The 21,198-nt window shown below is 40.7% G+C and overlaps 2 protein-coding genes and 1 long non-coding RNA gene across 6 annotated transcripts in view; 2 read left to right on the forward strand and 1 right to left on the reverse strand.

The window, feature by feature from the left end:
* LOC135166420 (uncharacterized) overlaps nt 1–21,198 on the reverse strand; it is a 96,653-nt gene that overhangs the window by 24,709 nt on the left and 50,746 nt on the right. For 3 of the 4 annotated variants that reach the window (XM_064128626.1, XM_064128625.1, XM_064128627.1), the window contains one exon: nt 14,650–14,803. Coding sequence is in view for 1 of the 4 variants with exons in the window: in XM_064128624.1 (XP_063984694.1) it covers nt 4,022–4,042 (21 nt within the window). In the remaining 3 variants the exon portion in view is untranslated. Of the gene's footprint in view, nt 1–4,021; nt 4,409–14,649; nt 14,804–21,198 lie in introns of those variants that run through there. The other variant, XM_064128624.1, reaches the window with a different exon arrangement.
* LOC135166424 (uncharacterized) lies at nt 5,006–9,711 on the forward strand. The gene is made up of 3 exons (XR_010299677.1): nt 5,006–5,492; nt 7,857–8,400; nt 9,011–9,711. It is a non-coding gene; the product is annotated as an uncharacterized LOC135166424 (long non-coding RNA).
* Nucleotides 18,771–21,185, forward strand: LOC135166775 (uncharacterized). The gene is made up of 4 exons (XM_064129335.1): nt 18,771–18,828; nt 19,203–19,394; nt 19,487–20,748; nt 20,832–21,185. The coding sequence occupies exons 1-3, from the start codon at nt 18,771–18,773 to the stop codon at nt 19,981–19,983; spliced, it is 747 nt and encodes a 248-aa protein (XP_063985405.1). The 3' UTR covers nt 19,984–20,748; nt 20,832–21,185.

Below are 21,198 nucleotides of genomic sequence, written 5' to 3' on the forward strand. Positions count from 1 at the left end.
CGTCGACCGCAACGAGTCATAGTCCCCCGTAGTACGACAGGTCCCATTATTCCCACTTTTCATTACCACCCGGGTAGTCCCACTTTCACACCTAAACACTGGTACCTGTGCAAATTAACCGGTAACTGGTGGAAAGAGGGCATTCCCACTGTGGTTTGAGTTCCATCACCCGGTACCTCCAGACGTACGACAAACCAATTCCATTTGTTCCCCTCCTAACTCCATTCAAATAATAAAATTACATGTGTTGTCGTCTCGCTACTTGTTCCTGCGGTAAATTCAATGCGGTCATACTAAAAAATTCAATCTCTCCCTCTCCCTCGATTGCACCCACTTTTCCCATAATTAATTGAGGGTCCACCCTAATCCTTGAAGGACAAGAGACTGAAGTGTTTGAATGGGAGGTGAAGAATAAAATTTTGAAAATCAAAGGAGATATTGAAACGAAGAAAAATTGTATCATATCGATACCATTCGGAAACGCACTATCAATTCATTGATAACAGAGAAAGTGGGGAGAAATTCTCATTGTCAGTAATTGTCGGTGTCGTATACTCACTGCCCCTGGCTGAGTTTTTTTTTCCTTTATGCTTTATTATTCCTCGCAATGTCAGTGACACGTTAAAGAGCAAAATGCCCACCCACTCGACGGGTAATCATCGAAGTGATTAATTCAACGTAATACTGCGACTCGTGGCGTTCAGCCAAGAGAGGGAGGGGTGAAAAAGAGAGACAAATGCAATTTGTAGTATTACCTTTATCGGTCAGTAATACGCTAATGCTTGTGCTAGTGTCGTAATCGTGTGGTTTAGTGAGAGTACGTCAAACCTCTAGTATCAATGCCCCTGACGCGTTATCGATGGAAACTAGCGGGGGAGGAGGAGAGGAGTCTGTTGTGTCTTTATACCCCCCTCACACTTTGCTGTGTAAACAAAACAGTGGGGATTCATCCACGTGGGTGATTTTTGCTGCTTTTTTTTTCCTCTTTCAATCTGAGTGCATTCATCTACATGATGTTTGTAATGTTTTGATCTGGGGCACTGGGTGCTGGTCCTCGCATGCGCAAATTTATGTCTGAGAATTTTTTTCGGGTTTTATCACTAGTGAATTGCTGAGTTTATTTGGTTGGCCGTTGGACTTCCGTAAAAATTGCGGAATCTTGCGCCGGATTTGCGATGGAGAATAGCTTGTTGGTGATTTTTGGAGCGGTAGAGGAGAAAAAAATCTGACATGTTCAGTGAATTTTCAGTAATTTTTTGTGAAATAAATAAAATCCAAATGAATATGCCCGATTTACTGTTTCTCTAAAGTCACAAATTTATTTAACTGATTTTTTATGACCATTTTTTCGTTAAATTATGATGGGGCAAACGTTGATAAAAATTTTATGCCCAAATTGCACTCAAAAATGTGAAACGGTAGAGGTCTAGGTCAATGGTCACACGCCGATATTAAATTTCGGTTCATTCATTTATTAGAATTCATGGGATGCGTCACATTGTCTGGCACGCTTCATAAATCCTCAGGTATAGGAAAACGATTACGATGGGGATAGGTCAGTGAGTTCGAAGTGATTTATAAATAAAACACCAGTAGCTGGTGGGATTATCTCGAACAAAAATAAACCAGTTTAGGATCAGTCAATGAGACAGGTGATTTTTTATCTCTTTAGTTATTCCCTTAATTCAACTTCTCTAATCAGATTTAACTCTTCTCATGTCTCTCATTCTAATTCATCTTTGTTTTTATCCTCATTTGTTTTTCAATTCTCCCCATCGAGATGATCGATAGGCCTCAGGCTGATATCGAACATTGACGCCGAATGAAAAGCGTTGTGTACTATGATCGAACAGGGCACCTATTAATGAGGGGATTTCATCGCTTTTGTGGTCGCTGTCAGTTGTTCATTTGTTCATTCATAATTACGCAAGTCATATCGCTGGAAAATTAACATTCCCTCGTCATTTCCGAAATAAATAAAATTCTATTTCTAGGAATATTTTTTACACTCAATTTTTTAATAATTCTCAGACTATTTTCGAAAAATCTAACTATTCGTCAACGAATGTCATTAAGATATCCGTAAAATTCAAAATTCTCTCCTAAAATATCTCCGAAATTTCGATTTTTAGCTGCGGACTCGTCCCCACGTGCGTCTCACACGCGAAAGTTTTGCTGAAGCCTTCATACCAACAACGTATTCTCTTATTTCTTTCATTAGAATGAACACCGACCACGTGTACTCCGGCTTTTGTCACACCGTGTGGTCGAGACCTAATTTTCATCGCCGACTGAAGTAACTCATGCCTGACAAACGTCTCGCGAGCTTCCACAGCCTGGTACATTGATACTGATTGTTCCACAGTATTACCCCATTACTAAAAATCCCACCTTTTAAAATTAAACACCAAAATAACATTCAAAATACTGCAACCAAGACTTTACCGGAAATTTAATTAAATTTTTCACATTTAAATCGGAAACAAATTTTACCCGGAAATTTATATAACTTAAAGTATTCAAGTTGAGTCCGCTAAATTGATAATCTAGTATTGTTGTTAATGACTGCTTCAAGCAAGGTACAGCTAATGCTAGCAAGAGCTAACGATTTTTTAAATGTCACCAGAGATTAAAATTACGAGAAAACTGGAAATAATATGGAAATTCCAAATTTTGTAGAAAAATAAACTATTCGAGAAGTGCAGAATATTATTTAGTCTGAAATATTTATTTTCGATTCATTATTTTTATTAACATTCTTATAATCCGTAAAATCTAAAATAAATTACAACCAGAATTCAAGTATTCCAGTTGACTTTCTACTCCATTAAAAATCTATTATTCTCGATAAACTGACTTTATAAGCAGTAAAAATAAAACTCACACAAAACCAACCGATTTCACGTCAGAGCCTCTAAAGTTCTAAAAAAAAATCAATTCCCAAAATATTCTAACAACAACTACATAACTCCGACCTCTTCAACATCCCCAAAGACCCCATCCAAAATCATACGAATTACCAAAAATTACCAAAGGTAATTTTTTCATTTGTCCATCCTCCCTCCACTCATCAAATCACGTGTGGGTTATGCTACTTTAATGAGCTTCTCCCCGCTTCCAAAAGGAAGATAAACGAATTGTTGTTGTCGTGGTAACCATGGTGATAAGTGTCCGCTCGATGGTTGGTCATAAGGCTAGTGCAGGCCTATTCCTCCCCACCCCCGTAATGTCTACACGACGTAGGATTTCCTCAACTGGCCAAGTTAAGAAACTAATGCTGCCTCAGCCAACCAACCATCCCCCCTTCCATCCTCCCCCTCGCCTTTCCCACCGCAGCAATAAAACGTGGATGTACATGTGATATTCGTGAACAGCACACACCTTCGAACCCCTCCCACCCTAGAGGGGGTCCACAGCTATCATCCAACCTCCTCATCCACCCCCTAGGCCAAGGAAACGCGGGATCGCTTCGAATTCGAACAACCGAACACGAGGTTACCACGCGTCAAATCTGACATACCACCGGGCGCAATGCGCACTGATACCGTAATACACTTGATATTGAATGAGACCGTTCACTCCCAGTCAAAGTTACAAAATTTAATCGTTCACTTTCGTCTTACACGCGATGCACTCGAGGCTTCGAAAAATACGGGAGTAACCGGGGGAATTGATGTGACGAAATAATTTCTTGTGATTTCCAACTCGGGGAGAATTGAATAAGAAGAAATGAGGGGAATTGAAAATATCGAGTCCAGGGGGGAAAGGAAAAAATGAAAACACTGGTTCACAGAGGAATATCACTCGAAGGAGCACTGAAACGAAATAGCCCAGGGGTACACTTGCGCGAGAGTTGTTCTCTGGTCACGAGGAGAACGCAGAGTTCACGCGTGAGGATAACCTCGGTGTGAATATTTAAAAAAAATGAAAAAAAGAGTCGCTTGAACTGACGAGAGAAATGGCTAGATTCCTAGGGTAAATTGGGTGTTTTTGGAATTTTTTTTTAATCCACTGAACTCACCTGACCAATGTCGCACCACATTATTATTTAGCTGGCACTGATGACAGCATCTTGGATCGTTCGTTAACCATACACTGATATTGTTGATTAATCTCGGATTATTGAACTGAAATAACTGACAGTACCGAGATATTGAAACTCCTCACTGAACCGTCAGACGGTGAATTTTCTTGACTCTTTTGTTAAATAAATAACGATTAAATAGTCACGGTTTCACGGTTACCGCTAAAGCCGCCCACACTGATATTGTCGGCTTTACCACTGTGGCACACGATTCACTGAATTGTTGGGGGGAAAAAAAAAATACACAAGTTTCACGGACAAGCCTAGTTGTTGCTGGTTGGCCATGCAGAGCATTACTGAATACTCTAACAACAGACTACGGCGAGTGCCGCCGCTCGGTTTTCCCCCGAGTATTGTCGGCTCTTTCCGCCGATACTCGGCCCACCTGCACTCCGGCACAACGCCACGGGATCTCAGGGGTGTAGCAAGAGCGCGAGATTACCCCCACGACACTGCCGATGGCCGATGGAAATTTTACAGCGAGGGAAGAATTTTCAGCCTCTTTCGCCCGGGGACGGAAAATTCCGGGCGTATTTTGTTTATTTTTTAATTTAGCGCAGGAGCGGAAAATGTAACATTTTAAAAAATAATTAAACTACTGGAAAAAATATCAGGGACAGGAGAGTTTTCAAACTGCTTTCTGTCGCGCGGGAACAGGAAATTCCTGAGGTATTTTTTTTCTTGTCTTTCATTTTTTTTCGAATAAAATTGTACGGAAGAGGCTTTTTTATTAACTGAAGTGTTGAAATGAGCAAAAATAATTTAAGGACTAGAAAACAGTTGAAATTAGAATAATTTCGAGATTGTGCTCCCTGTCGCAGCGAGACGGTAAATTCTTGACATATTTTTCCATTTTTTTAAATTAAATTTTTTCCAGTAACCACTACGCGGAGAGGGATAAATACAAGTTCTTCTTATTAATTAAAACATTGGAATGAGTGAAAAAAATACGAGTAATAAAACATTCGAATTAAGACCGAGAATTTTCAGATTGTTTTTTGTCGCTCGACGACGAGCAATTCCTGACGTATTTTTCTCACGTTATTATTTTTCCAAATGAACTATGCGCGAGGCATAGAAAACAATTGATATTTCCTTTATTAGACTATTGAAATGACCGGAAAAAATACGACCAAAAAAGCACTGAAATCGCGACCGAAGACTTCTACTAAAAAAAAACATTTTCCTTATCGAGACATTGACACGAGGAAAAAAATACAACTCCAATAAAATATCAAAATTGAGAGCAAGAAATTTCTGTCTTTATTCTCCGTCGACGGGGCCACGAATCACATAATTTCACATAATTTTCCTTCCCTTTATGAAACGCTTGTGAATGAATTTATTTTAACGGATGAAAAATAAAAGTTCTTCCCCATTGGGACTCCCGGGTGAGTAAAAAAAGGAGGTGAGTACAGGTACAACCGTATAAATTGATCGTGGGCGAGAGTGAGTGGATTGTTTCACGGAAGAAGCTGACATTCTTCAAACAAACTCTCAGAGGGGGTTTGTGGAATACATTTGAGAACTACGAAACGTGCCAGCGGGTCTCCGGGTGGTGCGAGGTGAGGTGGAGGGACGGTAAACAGTGTTTCTGAATGAAAACGCCGGAGTAGAATGACCCCGTCTATCATCCGACAGGTCGTAAAATCTTAATGACGTATATGTGGCGTGAAATGCCACCGAATGCGTGGTTATACGTTGGCCGGTGTTGTTGCGCGTGGCCGTCGTTAGACCACACGAGGTGTCCCCCCGGATGAAAACACAGCGTCCTTCGGAAGGTCCCCTGTGGGTATACACTTTGCGTTCATTGCCTTTTCCATATTCTTCGTATTGCTCCTTTTCAGACACTTTTTTTTTCGCGGTCTTTCTTTTTCGCAGTCGCGTGACGGGACGGTATTGCCCAGAGCTTCTGTGTATCTTATTACAGAGCGTTGAAAGTGAATACCTGCAGGCGTTTGCATTTGACACTTTTCGGTCGGCAGAACGGTTTATCTTTAGTTGGCATATATCCATCGACCTGAACGTGTACTAGACTTTTCGCGAAATTGACGGGACTTTTTTTTGGAAATTTTCAGTCCAGATTTGCCAGAATTTTCGACCCTTAAAATTTTGGTTAAATCAATTGTGAGAAAAGTGTCAGTGTTAATTATTCATCAAGTTGATTGACCTACGAAGTCAGCAAAATTTTAATTAATTGACAATAGAATTCATTAATTAAATATTTGAGTAAATTTGAGTTTAATGACTTTTTCATTCCCTAATGATATTAAAAACTCTGATGGAGCGTTTTGCTGAAATTTCTCCCTCGTTTCACCTCTTTTTCTATCGCGTAACGCCTTCACCGAATTTCAATTAATTTCATGATTAAAATTTCATAGTTTGATGCAAAAAGTCAATAGAAATTATAAATTTTCTTTGAAGTCTGGAAGTTTACTATCCGCCACTCGTGAAAGGCACTAATCAACAGTCCCTGGAATGACAAATTTCTGTAAACAGAGCAGCATTTTTTTTCCTACCCAGAGCTTGCGTCAATCATCCGCATGACTACGTACGTGTAATCTTAACGGGTGATCGTAAACAGATTTTAACGAGCCGATTAAATCCCCCAAAGTTAATAAATTATCGATACCACCAGCTGAGAGCTGGGTGGACACTGTTTGCGAAAAAAAAAGAACAGGAGGCGTCAAGCTTCTTTTCGTCTTCGTTGCATACTCCCTCGAAGAGGTAAATTATAGCTCAACTCATCGCATAAGACGATCCCTCACTCCACAATGTAATTTATGACTTTTGGAGAGAGAGAGGGATAATCGGTATTGAGATGCACCGCAAATACTGGCTGGTAGAATAAGTGAGGGGGTGGTCAATAGAGTTACCCACCACAGAGAGGAGGGCACAATTGGCCCGTTACCGATTTCAAAGGTGGTTGTGGTCGCGTGCCCACTGACATTTTTAACAACCTTTCGGTTCGACCCTCCTAATTGACAATAATTTGATTTATTACACGGACAGAATCATTATGCAAAAATAACGGAACTAACATTTTGCATTCTCCCTGATTACGGATTTTAGTAGGAAAATTTAAGTGATGGTATCGTAATTTTTACACGTAGAGAAAAATTCTTGAAAAATTACCGTAAATCCACCAGTCAAAACAGATTCAGTAAAAATAACGGAACAGTTACGCATTTTTTCACTGAACGTTCCCCACTTGTTCCTGAAGGTTCTGACCTTTGTCCTGAGAGGTGGCTGAAAAGAATGTTCCGTAATTTTTACCGAATATTATTTTGACTCGCAGATTACGGAACAGGCGGGTAATTTTTCAAGAATTTTTCACTCCGTGCAGCAACTTCTAGTTTCGCAATTGGAGAATTGTTGTTCAAAACTTGATTAATTCTTTTATAACCTGAGAGTGAGGTGGGAGGTATCTCGAGGAGTTTAGATCACTCCGGCGCGTGTGCTGTAAAAATAATGAGCATACCGTTAACAGTTCTATGTCAAAGTAGTATAGCACGAGTTCAACCCCACCACGTGGGATTGATTCCTCGCATCGTTGATCTCGCGCCCTGGATATATATCGTCGTTGATTTTTTGGGATCGACACGTAAACAAAGTACCAACGATACTCAATTTTGTCAATGAAATATTCAAACGACAAAAAATAACAATCAATATTCATCGGAATTTCCCCAACTCTGTTCTAGAAACTACAAAAAAAAATATTAAAAATTCGGAGTTAATTTTGTAATAGTGTAAAATTCTTTGTCCATAGCCTCAGTCAGCGCTGAATGGAAAAATTCCGGAAAATATTTTTTTTTCCGTATTTAATTTTAAAAAATGTCAGTGGGCCCCTGTATCTCCACGGACGAGTGCCCACCAGTTCAGAAACTCGCTGCTGACTTGACTGTGTAGATCATCCGATGCCAGAGAATAATTTCTCCCCACCAAGTCAGAGACTATCGTGGCGGGCTTGCCTTGGCTGACTCGGCGCAGTTGCCAGTGTAAAGCTACTGCAGCCAAAGAAAATTCATCGAAAACATTTTTATTGCGTGACGAGCGGTGCACCAGCGTCACTAAAATTTCTCATTTCGGACTTGTTCCCTTCCTGGCAATCTTATCACAGGAGACTAGGCGGTAGTAAACCGAAGGGAAATTGATCATTCTACGGTAGTTTCTTTATGCCGGACTATTGGGGCCTTTTTTTTCATGCCCAGAGCCGCCACCGTGTATTGGCTCGAAGCCGCCGCTGCTGCTGGTGCCCAAGGGAGCGTGCGAGGGCGCGCTTCGAGGCCTTACAATGTATAGATGGAGAAATTGTGAGTGCGAGAGAGACCGAGTGGTAAAGCGGGTTTTCTCTTGTCAAAAAATTTCATCACGGTTTTATCTTTACGTTATTTTTAGTGAAATTCGGATGAAACGAAAATTTTCATGAAGTTTCGAAGTTGGCGGCGGGAAAAAATTAATTTTTAAAAATTACGGTATCGGGTTATTTCGTAGTTTCAAAATTTATAACGAATATGAAACGTATATATTACGTATATACAGAAAATAATTTTTTTCGAATCAGAAGAGAGGAATTTAAATTTCTAAAAATCTCTTTGGGATTTTTTGGAATTTGTTTGAGGCATAATGACATTTTTTGGAGGGGAAAAGACAAATTGAATCGATTCCGGTGAAAATTCAACTGCGGGGTTTTTGAAATTTTAAAGCGCGCTGCGTAGTACTCGATCGATGCTGCAGATCGTAGTTGGCTCGGCTACACGCGCAAAGTGAAACTCAACTTTCGGACACTTAAGAATGGGAACAGCCCTTCAGTTGCCTCTCACTAAATTTTTTATCCATCAAGATAATTTTGAGTCGGTTTTTTGAGGTGAAAAACAGGACGATCCTGAACCTGATGTTTCTTTATATTTTTTTTTATTTCAGGCAGTTTTTGTTGTCGGAATATTTTAAGTCTTCAAGGTGAATGGATGAATCTTTTGACGGAATTTTACGAGTGTGAAGTTGGCTGCTAATGACATGCGCGGAAAGGTTCCCGTCCCACGTGTGCGAAATAATATTTTTATGATTTTCTGTGAAAAAGTAACTTTTTCAGTCCGCCCCGCCTAAGATGTCCAAGTCTAACAATTAATTATTATCATAATTAAAATATTTCTCCTCGTTCAATTTTTTAGCAATCGTTCAATCCATCCCTTTCAACTAATTAACGACTTCGTTCTGAGATTGAAAAATTAATCTACAATACACCGAACAAATAAAATCACCATATTCATAAATAGATTTTACTTTTTTCATTTGTTGTACCAACTAATAAATAAATAAATAATCTAAACTAGGAACACTCGACCTAGCTGACTCATACAAGTTCTTGAATCGAGAAAGGCTAATTCTCGTTTGACTTCTACTACACTTTAGCAAAAATAAAAAAATCTCACACTCGGTAATTATCAATGAACAAGTTTCTTGACGCAAATGAGATATACTTGGGGATTTTTATCCGCTTGAGAAATGGTCCACACACCAGCTCCTCTCGTTTATATGTCAATTACAATGAATGATAAAAAAATAGTATTTATGAAGAGGTTTCAGTCTGTGATCTCTCGAAATGGGAATAATTTGAGGACTCGCTTGACCGGTATGTGCCGAACGATCGCGCCAGTAGGAATCGTAAGGGCGCTTCTCTATTTATAATACCGTACGCTTGTAGATTGTACGAATATATACCGTCCAACTCGTGCAAAACATTCTCGGTGAATTTCTCGCTGCCAATTTACGAACAAATATTCAATTCGTTGCATGAGCTAGCAAAATCCCTGGACTTTCTGACGTTCATTTAAGTATTGAATTTCATTGTAAACAAAATTTTATTTCACTCTGGAACATGAGTGCATCGTTTAATGAGAAATAACGATACGTTTGTGAAAAATTTTTTTACTGGCGGATAACAATTTTAATTCTGAATGAAAATTCTAATTAAGCGATTAAATTATTAATTACGTCAATGACTTTTTGAGAACGGTTAAAAATCAATTTCACTGATTTTTCTTTCACCCAATTATGAATTTCTAATGATGAAGATCTCCGGAATTTCAGTAAAATTATCGCTTGATAAAAATTTAAGTCGAAAATTTCCTAGATGGCTCCAGCAATTAAGCATCGATTAATGTAGTCGAGAGTGGAACTCCACGTTAAGGAAATAATGAACGTTTTATCGTGATGGGAAACAACGTGATAAGGTCACGTCTTTATCAGAGATAACGTAGTAACCCAACTCACTTTATCTATCCATCATCGTACGCAATGGAATTGAATATATTTCTGCATACCAGATATACTAATGAGGTACTCATTTGTAATTAAGAAGCCAATTCTTGGGAGTATGTGAAGGTTCATTGGTTGAACATTAATGACGTGTTTTTTTTCGGATTGACTGGATGTTTCACTGTTCTGTTTGAGGAAACCCAACAATTTTTTGTGCGTTGGAATGCACTCGTCATAGATAAACTTATTCGTAACAGATGTCATTCGGGTCAGCTCTACGTATTTACCAAACCAATAAACAATATATAACAGGTAAATATTTTGGCAAATTCACACCCCTTAATTCCTACCGTGCGGAACTATTGCAAAATAAGAAGGAATAATAATGTGCACTACTAAATAAATGAGATGGTCAATTAACAATTGATCGTTGAAAATAAATAGATCCTCTAGTTCCTCACCCATCGAACACTCACTTGACATTATTAATTAAAAAAATGATCAATCACGCGGAGGCAAATTCAATTATCACCTACACATAAACACGTGTTAGGGAATCCACGGGAAAGTGCCGGCGGAACCGCAGAAATAAAAATAAACCCAAAACGTTATCAATGGATTTTCCGAGATGGAGGCAACGAAATGACAGCTATATGTTTCAGAAGTTTGGAAATCTCATAGCTCCCTCCCCTTCTCATTCACCCGTGGCTTACAACTCTGACCCATGCGTAGTAGCAATTCAAGTGCAGTGTAAACAGACCGAAAGAGAGAGAAAGAACGATATTTTTTTTCTTTCTCTTTTTACGCATGAACGAGTCGAAGAGCAAGTTAAACTCGTGAATGAAATTGTACGAGTTTGACACATTATTCACAAACTCAACTGCATTAAATCCACGATATTCCGACTACAAACAAAATTAATCGTTTTGTCAGGAAATAAAAAAAAAAATACAAATGGACGGAGTTGAGTGGCACAAGAGAGATGGAAAATGTTACGTAGTATTTTTCATCGTAAAAGAGAATGGATTCTAAAAATAGTTGGCAACACGCGCCAGTCGATTTATTAATGCCCGATGAGCGTGTGTATCTGGTGAGATTTATAATGCATGAGCACGAACAGCCGTGTGACACTTGATTGGTTAGGAGAGATACACTTGTATAATGTGGACGATTGAATGCCGTGAAACGAGGAGGATTGAGGCAGGTCCGGGGTTATGATCACAGGCATCGGGCCACAGAAAGTGCGAAAGCCACCGTGGCCACTTGTTCTCGGTTGTTTGTGACACGGTTACAGGGGCAAAAGAGGGGATGCAGTCGTATCGGGGTACACTGGCTTACGTAATTGGTATCTCGGTGAGTCGTTTCACAATACATCGGTGAATGTGGAGGTTTTCATTGTCGGAGAAATTGTTGCACTTGACGAATTATTGTTTCATGGTGGACGACATTTTCAGAGATTTCATTTTGGATTTGTGATTTCAGGATGAATTCCCTGAAAACACAATTTTCCGGCGATCATTCCCATGTGTGAAATACCAGAAGGAATTTCAAACGAGCGAGCTTTGTGAGGGAAAATTGTTTGTAAATTATTTGAACAAGATAGGAATAATTTTCAAAATTACTATTTTTTCGTTTTCCGTTTATTGGAAATGGGGGATTTTGAATGAGTAAAATTTGTGAATAATTTTTTACGTTCTTGTATTTGGACGCTCGGAAAGGCACCACTGCTCTAGTTCGTTTCCTCGAGGGAACTACCTCAAGTGACAATGAGGAATACAACACCCTGGACCTGATGACTCACATTAACAATGGTCCCACTCATGCACCACTGTTCGGACCCAAGAAAAAGGAGCACACACAACCAAAATTTCTCAGAATTTCCACACATCAAAATGTTTTCCGATCTGAAGTGGAAACACGAGAATGAAAGAAATAAAAATTGTACAAAGGCCTATTCAATTCAACCAGAAATTAGTTTTTGATAAACAGTTCGAAATGTAACCTACAATACCATCCATCTTCTTATAAAACTCAAAGGTATGTATTTTTTTTATTTTTTACGCCGATTGTTTACCAGAGACTTACCAAGCCGAAATGATGGAATAAAATCAAGCGATATGTTAATGCAATATTTAACGCGGAAAGAAATTTTAATTAAAAAATTAGATTTCCAGGGGGCGAAACGAAGGACGAAGGTCAATATTACCACAACAATTATCCTCCCAGTCTAATTTTTCCACCGAAACTTGACCTGAAAAGTGGTTGATTGTCATTTCATCCCAAGTTTCGCCCTCTAGAGGTCTAATTTTAATCCAAAATTTCTTTCCCCACACTAGCCTCAGAATTGAAGTGAATTTCCGACTAAATTTTTATCGAGCGCATCCGACCACCACCATAATGTAGTACCGGGCTACGTAACAAATATTAAAGCTCCCGAATGCCCTAAATCATCAAGTACAAGTGTAATTGAATTGAATGAGACCGTCTGCAGGCACATTGACTCGCGCTACTGCCTAGCCTCAAGGCTGCACTACTGGCCAGGTCGTATGCATTCCAAGTAATCGAAGTACGATGTGACTTCTGTGCCCCCGTCACCATCAAGCGCAAAACCAATGTGCGGATGAGGATGCGATATCGCCTCGTCCGCAGTGCTCGCTCGATGCCGTTGACTCACTAGCTAACGCGATACAGCACTGGCTTGAGTATTATATACACAAGGCATATCTACATAACTCGAAAGCTAAACTCCACTGGGTCGAGGGTATCTGACTTTCCTCCCCCCAACCCTCTCTGTCCCTATCCTCTTTTCACAAGTTCTCATCAGCAGCTGTCGCATCTACTTGTTGAATCGAGATTCCAACACTTGGGAATTTTCCCGACTCACCCTCTTAACATGTCTTATAAATTCATCGGTATTTTCATTCATGCCGACAATGAGCGATCGTTTGTCGAGGAAAATTATATCGTTCAGTGAAAATTAATACTCCCGAGGATTTCCTTTTCGCCTTAAATTACTAACAATATTCGCTCTGCATTGATGAACCTACTCCGGTGAATCATTTAAATATTAACACGAGTTATTAAGGATAATTATCTAAAATATTCAATCCCGGTCTTTCACTTTCAATTTTCCATTTTCCTTCAAAATAAAAATATTTCCGCTACCGTAAACATATTACAATGAGCTAATTAATGTTTAGATCACATTTTGGACGGCAAAGTTTTAACTTCCTTTCATCGTCATTCACCGCAATCGTTTTTCCCCGACGCAGTGTGTAAGCTCGAATCACATGCCAAAGGTTTCGAGTTGAAAACTCGGTCGAATAGAATGATGCGATCTAATCGTTGCTCTCGCTCGTCATCCCAGCAAAGCCCCAACTCAGTTAAAACGATATAAAATAACAATTAAAATAAATTAAACAGTGGATTTTATGAATTGCAACTTTGCTGCATGTCCTATTGAACTTTTCCCTGAAAGTTTCTCATTCCTCCCCCTCCCCTGCCCCTCCCCGAATTTATCATTCGTCCCATGAACCCAACTACTCACGGTACGACCCATTAATTCATCAAGAAATAAACCAATAAACGGATAACTGCAGGACAGTAAAACTGAGAGAGAAGTACAGTGAGTAAAGAAAGATCCGTGGCACACTTACTCTCAGTGGCCTGAGTCATACAACGAGTGGCACACGAGCGTGCTCACGACACACTTTTGCCGGTACGAATGGCCCGAGCATACCACTCCCACAGTAAACCACTTATCATCAGCCTTATCCTTTAGCTTTTGTTTTATTTTTCAATGTCTATGAACAAATCTGTGAACCCTCAGAACGATGAACGAACAATTTACTTCCCCCGATTTCTTCATAACGGGGTAAATTATGTGCAGTCATCACTGACCCATTTAGGTTGTCGACAAGGTCACGGGATATTCAAGTATTCACGCATACCCTGAGATAAATAAGAAGGGTGCGTGTAACTTTCGAACGAGCCCTCGTAAACTGAGAAAGCTATTCGACAATCCCTCAAAAGGATGTTGGTTTAATGAAAGATCTTGCGATCACTCGAGAAAATTATTTTCATGGTCATTAAAAATTCCACTGAACCTTTCTCATTTCACGCATTAAATTTAGCAAACAATTTTCCCAGCATATTGCAAATACACCGCCAATTTTTCCTCATTTCTCCCAGGAATCATTACTCTCCCCAGGAACCTTTCACTCGCCCATAAACATTTGACCTTTTTTTTTCCCCCGGCATCACCTCCAAAGCCCCCTGTCTATAACTAAACTTGCTTTGTTTACCTTTATTCACCTCCACGCGTACTGCGTGCCGGGAGAATTCCCTCCTCAGCATTGTAGTCGCGTAGTCCTGTGACCTTCGTGCATGTACCCGGTATCGTGGATACATAAACACACTTCTATCGCGACAGTGTGACAGTCCAAGGGCGAGTGTATCCTGAAACATAAACAAGAACAAAGATCAAAAATAAACCAGGAAATTACAAGTCAGGAAATCACCAATAAATAACAGACGGAATTTGTAATTCGTCATATGGTCGTCTAATGGGTAGATAAAGGGAATTCTTGATCACGATGAAGATGATCTTGCGATACAACCGCAGTGCGGGACTGCGGTGCATCCACCGACAGGAGTATTTGAGTCAGAGTCGCATGGGACCTTTGAAAATTCCTCTCGGATGTGTTGCTCCTGTCATACACGCATGGAAGATCGGTGTGAGCGACATAGAGAGGCATCAAACACGAATAAACACTTTATAGTACTTGAGAGACAGTAGGATAGTGGCGCAGTAGACGGGGAGAAAAGAATCAAAGAACAAAAATGCTCATAACCACGTGGGGTTGCTCCGGAGGGAGGAAGTTTTGGGGGGAGACTAACGTCTTTTGATCTACAAATGTATCCGCGACAATCTGATTGTTTTACGGCTGGGCAGATCTGCAACGAGAACGGGAACAAAGACCAAAATAACAACAGAAGGAATTCATAATCCATCACATGATCGCATAATCCCGAGGCAGAGGGAATTCTCGATCACTGCGAGAACAACAGTGCGATGCAACTGCAGTGCGGGACTGGTGTGGTGCATTTACAGACAGTGGCATGTCACCCAAAGGGGGCCGCACAGGACCTTTGAAAAGCGCCCATGGACATGTCACATCGTCTCACATACGCATGAAAACACCGGTGTGAGCGACAGAGAGAGACACCAAACACGGATAAACACTTTACACCGCTTGAGAGCCAGCGGACGCAGCAACAAAGAGAGAGAGTTGGAGAAAGGGAGTAAAAGAATTTACCAGAGGAAAAAAAAAACTACATGACCACGTGGGATGCTTCCGCGCAGCATCAAAACCACCTGGAGGAAGGAGGTATTTGGTGGTGATCCTGGCGCGTTCTGGTCTACAAACGTGGCACCAACTTTTTGACGTTTTTCGCTGGTCCCGCGGAAATATGGAGGTACATCTCATGCCACGTGTGTGAGGAATGCGCCAAGACGCGGTGGACAAGCGGATTGGTCCACACAACTGGCCAATGGGCGATGACTGGGGGAAAATTGAGAGAGACGGAATCAGGGTGTTTGGTGAGTTTGAGTGAGCCCCGGGGTGGGGATAAATTTTTGGTTGCGCAGTGCAAGGAAGAGGGCCATTGGGATGGGTGGGCGGAAGGGGGTGGGAGGTGAGAGAAAACTGGAAGGTGGGAATGAACGGCAGTGCCGTAGAACTGAGGATTTCTCGAGTTTATGGTTTTACATCGATGACAGAGAATTTGGACTTCATTACGAAAATTATGTCTAAAAAAATTGCACGACTTTGATGCCCGATCTTCTACGTTATTTGTCTGCTTTGATTTTCCAGACGGGGATACAAATTATTGGACGTGAGGGGTATTTCCATGGGTGTACGTCACTAAAATAAAATTTTCAAAAAAGAAGGGAACACGTTTATAGCGTGTGGACTCCCTGGGGATAGCTGACGGGACGAACAAAGGAGGCTTTGAAGGAACAAGAGAGAGAGAGAAACTCGCTGCTGCTTCCCCTTCTTGTCTGCGGGAAAAAGGAGAAAGAGGGATTTACTGTTCATCTGGTACACTCTGGCATGCTGTTTTATACGCATTATTTGGGAGCACAGTGTCCTCCGACTCTCGGGGATAGTCAATTAGGTTAGAATCGTGGTTTCCACTTGAGAGTTTATCTCCCGTTGCACTTGCATCAATTCATTCTTTACTCCGTGAATTATCAAATTCTGAATAGGATTGAAAAAAAGGGCAAAGTCCCTTGTCGCGACACTTTTCCCCAGATTAATTTGCGAGGGGAGAATAATTTTGTATAAAATAATGAAAATAATACTAATTCAAGTCTTTCTCAATTTCTCTGGTCGTCGGGTCTCTCAGATTTTTCCATCTCTCTTGGTTTTTAACATGGCTCTTTATCTCGCGCAGAAGAGGCATCGTTACTGCGAAGCCAGGCCAACACCGTTCACCTTCTCTCCTTCTTTCTCACTGTTTTCCTCTCTCTCTCTTCATAATATTCTTGGTGAGATATTTCAGAGAGTGGAACTCCAAAGCCCGTCTAACGGACAGAGAAGAAGAGGGTATGCGATAAGAGTGGGAGAGCAATACAATATACAGGGAAGGTTAGGACACCAGAGTTGTTCGCTCTTCGTCTTTGGCCATTCCCTTGTTACCGCGGCGATCCCCCACCACCAACGCAGCAGCGCTGCGCTCTCGCTCTGATTCATGCGAGAGACTCAGCGCTTCTGTCTCCTACTCAGCCCCCACCACCAATCCCTGACGCTCTCGGGCTAGCTCGCTCCTTCTCGTGAATTTCCGCATCTTCCGTCCCTGCGGCAGCATCTCTCTCGGACTCGTGGCGCCCCACCGATGGAGCATTCTCACTCTGGGAGTTGAGGGGAGCGAGTTCTAAATTGGGAAAGACTGGAGGGGAAGACTCGAGACAAGGCAACTTCGCCTTTCACCTCGTTCTCTCCCTATAACCATTCGTAAAGACACTTTCAATGTGTGTGTGTGAAGGGTTCTTCACACAGAAGCGAAGGGATAGGTCTGGAGGAGCGACGGAGAAACGGTGGGAGAGACGATGCCAATGAAGGAGGGAATTGCCGAAGGCAGAGGGAATTGGGAGTGTGTACTGTCGTATATATATGCGGGGGTATATAAATACTCGCCCACGCTGGGGTTATGTACGTGTAAAATATCGTGGTGTGTGGGGTATGAGAGGAGGGGGGAGCATCCTGCTGCTCTCGCAAGTTCCTTGACGAGGATTGGGATCAGAATATGACTGGATATATGTACGAATTTGGGAGGAGGGAGACTGTTCTGATCCCACATTCTCTCTGTCCCTACGGTTTGTGGTTCTTGTGAATGTCACACTTCCAGAGTCCACTTAAACTCGTAATAAAGTATGAAATTGATTAGGGATGGGTAATATTTGACAAAATATCGATCCTCGAGGAGTCGATTGCTGGAAATTATTTTTATAGAAAAATATATGCAAAAATATCACCCAAACAAAGTATGGATATCTTCCTTAGCTAAAAAATTGACATAAACAAATATATTGGTGCTAAGAAAAAATTAATAGTCGACTACTTCTCTAGTCTCATCCCATCCTTCTGTCTTTCTCCATAAGTATCGCTCGATATTTTATGATACTAATGGTAAAGACAGCGGTTGTTTGCATGAGAAGCGGCCGAAAAAGGTGCTTTTTGGCACAGCCCGATGAAAAAATATTAAATCCACGTCCGATAATTTTTCTAGTTCGACCTGTTAGCAGCCTTCGGTCTGGCCTGGGGCGGACTTCGTACAGGTCGCAAAATCGTGGCACTTGTGTCAAAATACATATACTAATTTCGACACTGGATCGTGAGGAACTTTGCCACCGAATAAGAGAAGAGGTTGTGGGACGGCTTGAACGCGTGTTCTGCAATCATATGAGGTAGCAAAGTTTTTCACGGCTGTTTATCGAATATTTTTTGCCCGTCCGCGAAGCGTTGTCTGAGGACAAAAAATATCGCTCGATACACGAGCGAGAAGAACTTTTCTGCTCCATATGACAATTTTTTCCCACGTGGAAAATTTTTTTACTGAAAAACATCATATTTTATGGAACGAACGAAACTATTTCGGGAAATTCTCATGTGTTGGGGTATAGTAGAACTGAAATTTCAATTTCAGATTAATAACGTCACAAATTATCAAATTTTCAATAATAAAATCCCTTCACATTTGAAATTGTGTCATTTCATCAGCATAAAGGGCATAAACACAGATTAACTATTATGTAAATAATGAATAGGAAACTGTTTTATTTACCAACATTTTCTCATTCATCGCAATAATTCTATTCAGATTCATCACTTTGTACTTCATTAATGACCACTAATTGCGAATGATATTCATAGCAATAAAAAATTCAAAAGCGATTCTGAGCAATCAAACATTTTCCAGTGAATGGGTGAGAAACTATGAATTCAAAGGTGTACACATAAACTCTTGAACAAAAAAGTTACAGTAATGGACTGCATAGGGAAGGAACGAGTGACATTGGAGTGCAGAGACAGGAAAAACCGAATAAAGAGTTGATTTCAGGGGAATTGTCGAACTGGTAAATTTTCCCCAAAGAAGAACATTTAAAAATGTGGACGATAGCGTAAATAACGAATTGCAAATATTAAATCATCATCTTTTTACCTTCCACCAATGCCCATTAATTGCACTAATTGCAGGTAAAAAAAAATATCGCGCTAAAAAAAAAAATCAAGAATAACTGAGGGCAATCAAACGTTTTTGGGTGAACATCCGAGAAACTATGCATTTAAAGGTGTATACACAAACTATCCTAAAAAAAAAGGAGACAGCAATGAACTCGATGGTGAAAGAAAGAATGGCATTGGAGTGCAGAGAGGGCAAAAACAAGATAAAGAGGGGACGATATTAGTGGATGGTGGATACCGAAAGAAGTGGATACAAAACGAAAACAGGGATGAGCGAGTAAAATGGAATGAGACAGAGAGTGAGAGAGGGGTTGCGGGGAGGGGGGGGCAGGAGGAGATGGAGTAAAATGATGTAAAAATAACAAATTGAAACTGGTGACCGACGGGACAGGGGGTTGGGTAACGAGAGGAAAGAGAAACGCAGTGTACGAGGGAGAGTCTGATAACGGAGGGTGTGAGTTGCCAGAGGGGGCGGTGAACGCCGGAGTAAGCGAACGAGGGTGGATGCTAGTGGAGGGTGGCTTCAGAGTGGTGGAAATCAAGTTAGAGTGGGGAGGGGGAGGAGAAATGAAGAGGTGTCGTTGTGTGTGTGTGTGTGTTCATAACACACCGTTAATTTATGTGTGTACGTGTGTATGTGCGATATCGTCTGTGCAAGGGGCAATGCTCCACTCACACACACACCTGCAGGTGCTTGCCTGTGCACCTCGTTTGCATGTGTGTGCATATGGATGGATGTGCATGTGTGTGTGTGTGTGCAAAAGTACAGGCGATTCATATTGCAAGCGGCGGAAGTGCGAAAGCATCGAATACTTGTGTGAGTCATTTTCGTTTATGTGTGTGTATACGTACGCGGGTGTACGCATATGTGTGTGTGTGTGGATGTAGGCGTGTTGGGGTTCGATTCGCGTGGCTCATGGCCGAGGGATTTCACTGTGCAACCGTCAAGCTCTATATGTTGTGACCGAGAGATTTCACAATTTTACTATATTCGTCCCTTCGTACACAACTACTACCTCATTTGCCCCCCCCCTCTCCCCACCTCCCTTCGGCCGCCCCATTACAGAGCATACAGCAACGTAGTTGTCACAGAGAGTGAGATAACGAATGAGAATATATCGCGCGGATTTGTGTACTACGAGTAACTCGATTCAAAAGGTAACATGAGAATCGTCAAATTTTGAATGTCTAGTTTGAGTGTTTTGCAGGGTTTGTGGTACGTCATGGGTTTTTACGGGATTTGGGGGATATTTATTAGGACTTTGGAGCACTGGTGCATTAGGTAACTGAAAAAATGAATTCCCGAGTGAGAGTTATTAATATTAATATTTTTGTAGCTCAGACAAATTATTAATGAAAAATGAATGGAATTGTAATTTGTATTTTCAGGGCAGGACATTGAGCTTTATTATTGGCAAATTGATGTGCTGTCAGTTCTACAATTATCGATAACTTTCGCGAAACATTTATTGTACTAAAATTCGAGAAAATATGCTCGGATATATTTTTTTAATGAATTTTTTAATAGAGTTTAATTGGTAAAATATTTGTTTCGTAATGGACAACTCGGTGGTGCGTATTCTCTACTGCCGACAATTGGGGTAATTTTGATAATGCTATCTCACTTGTGTTTAACACTTTGGGTGATGAGAGGTATGAATGAAGAGCTAACGATTGATAATTATATCTAGACTCATCAATTACCTTCGTTCCCTACTCCGTGTATTAAATTTCAGTACGAGAATCGATAGACCACGTGGATTCCGAGTGAATAGCCTTTCTGATGTAACCCACGTGTGTGCAGAGGCTGGCGGGTTAGGTTGGATCGTCGTTTAACCCCTAGTAGACATATACACTGACCTTTCAATATCAAAGGAACGGGGGAAAAAAGCAACAGATGCATGCATAAAAAATGGAATAACGTGGGAGACAGTCGATTGACCTCCATCTGATTAATTCCGATACTAAGGTGTTTTGTGGAAAAAAAAACAGACAAAGGAATGACATAAAGTTGATTATCGAGGGGAGAATTATACAAACATTTCACAATTGTAATTATTGTAAAATTCTGTAAATTGTAATTATTTTAAATTCTGGGAGAAG

Source organism: Diachasmimorpha longicaudata, chromosome 10 (genome assembly GCF_034640455.1).
Source record: "Diachasmimorpha longicaudata isolate KC_UGA_2023 chromosome 10, iyDiaLong2, whole genome shotgun sequence".
NCBI classification, from domain to species: Eukaryota; Metazoa; Arthropoda; class Insecta; order Hymenoptera; family Braconidae; genus Diachasmimorpha; species Diachasmimorpha longicaudata.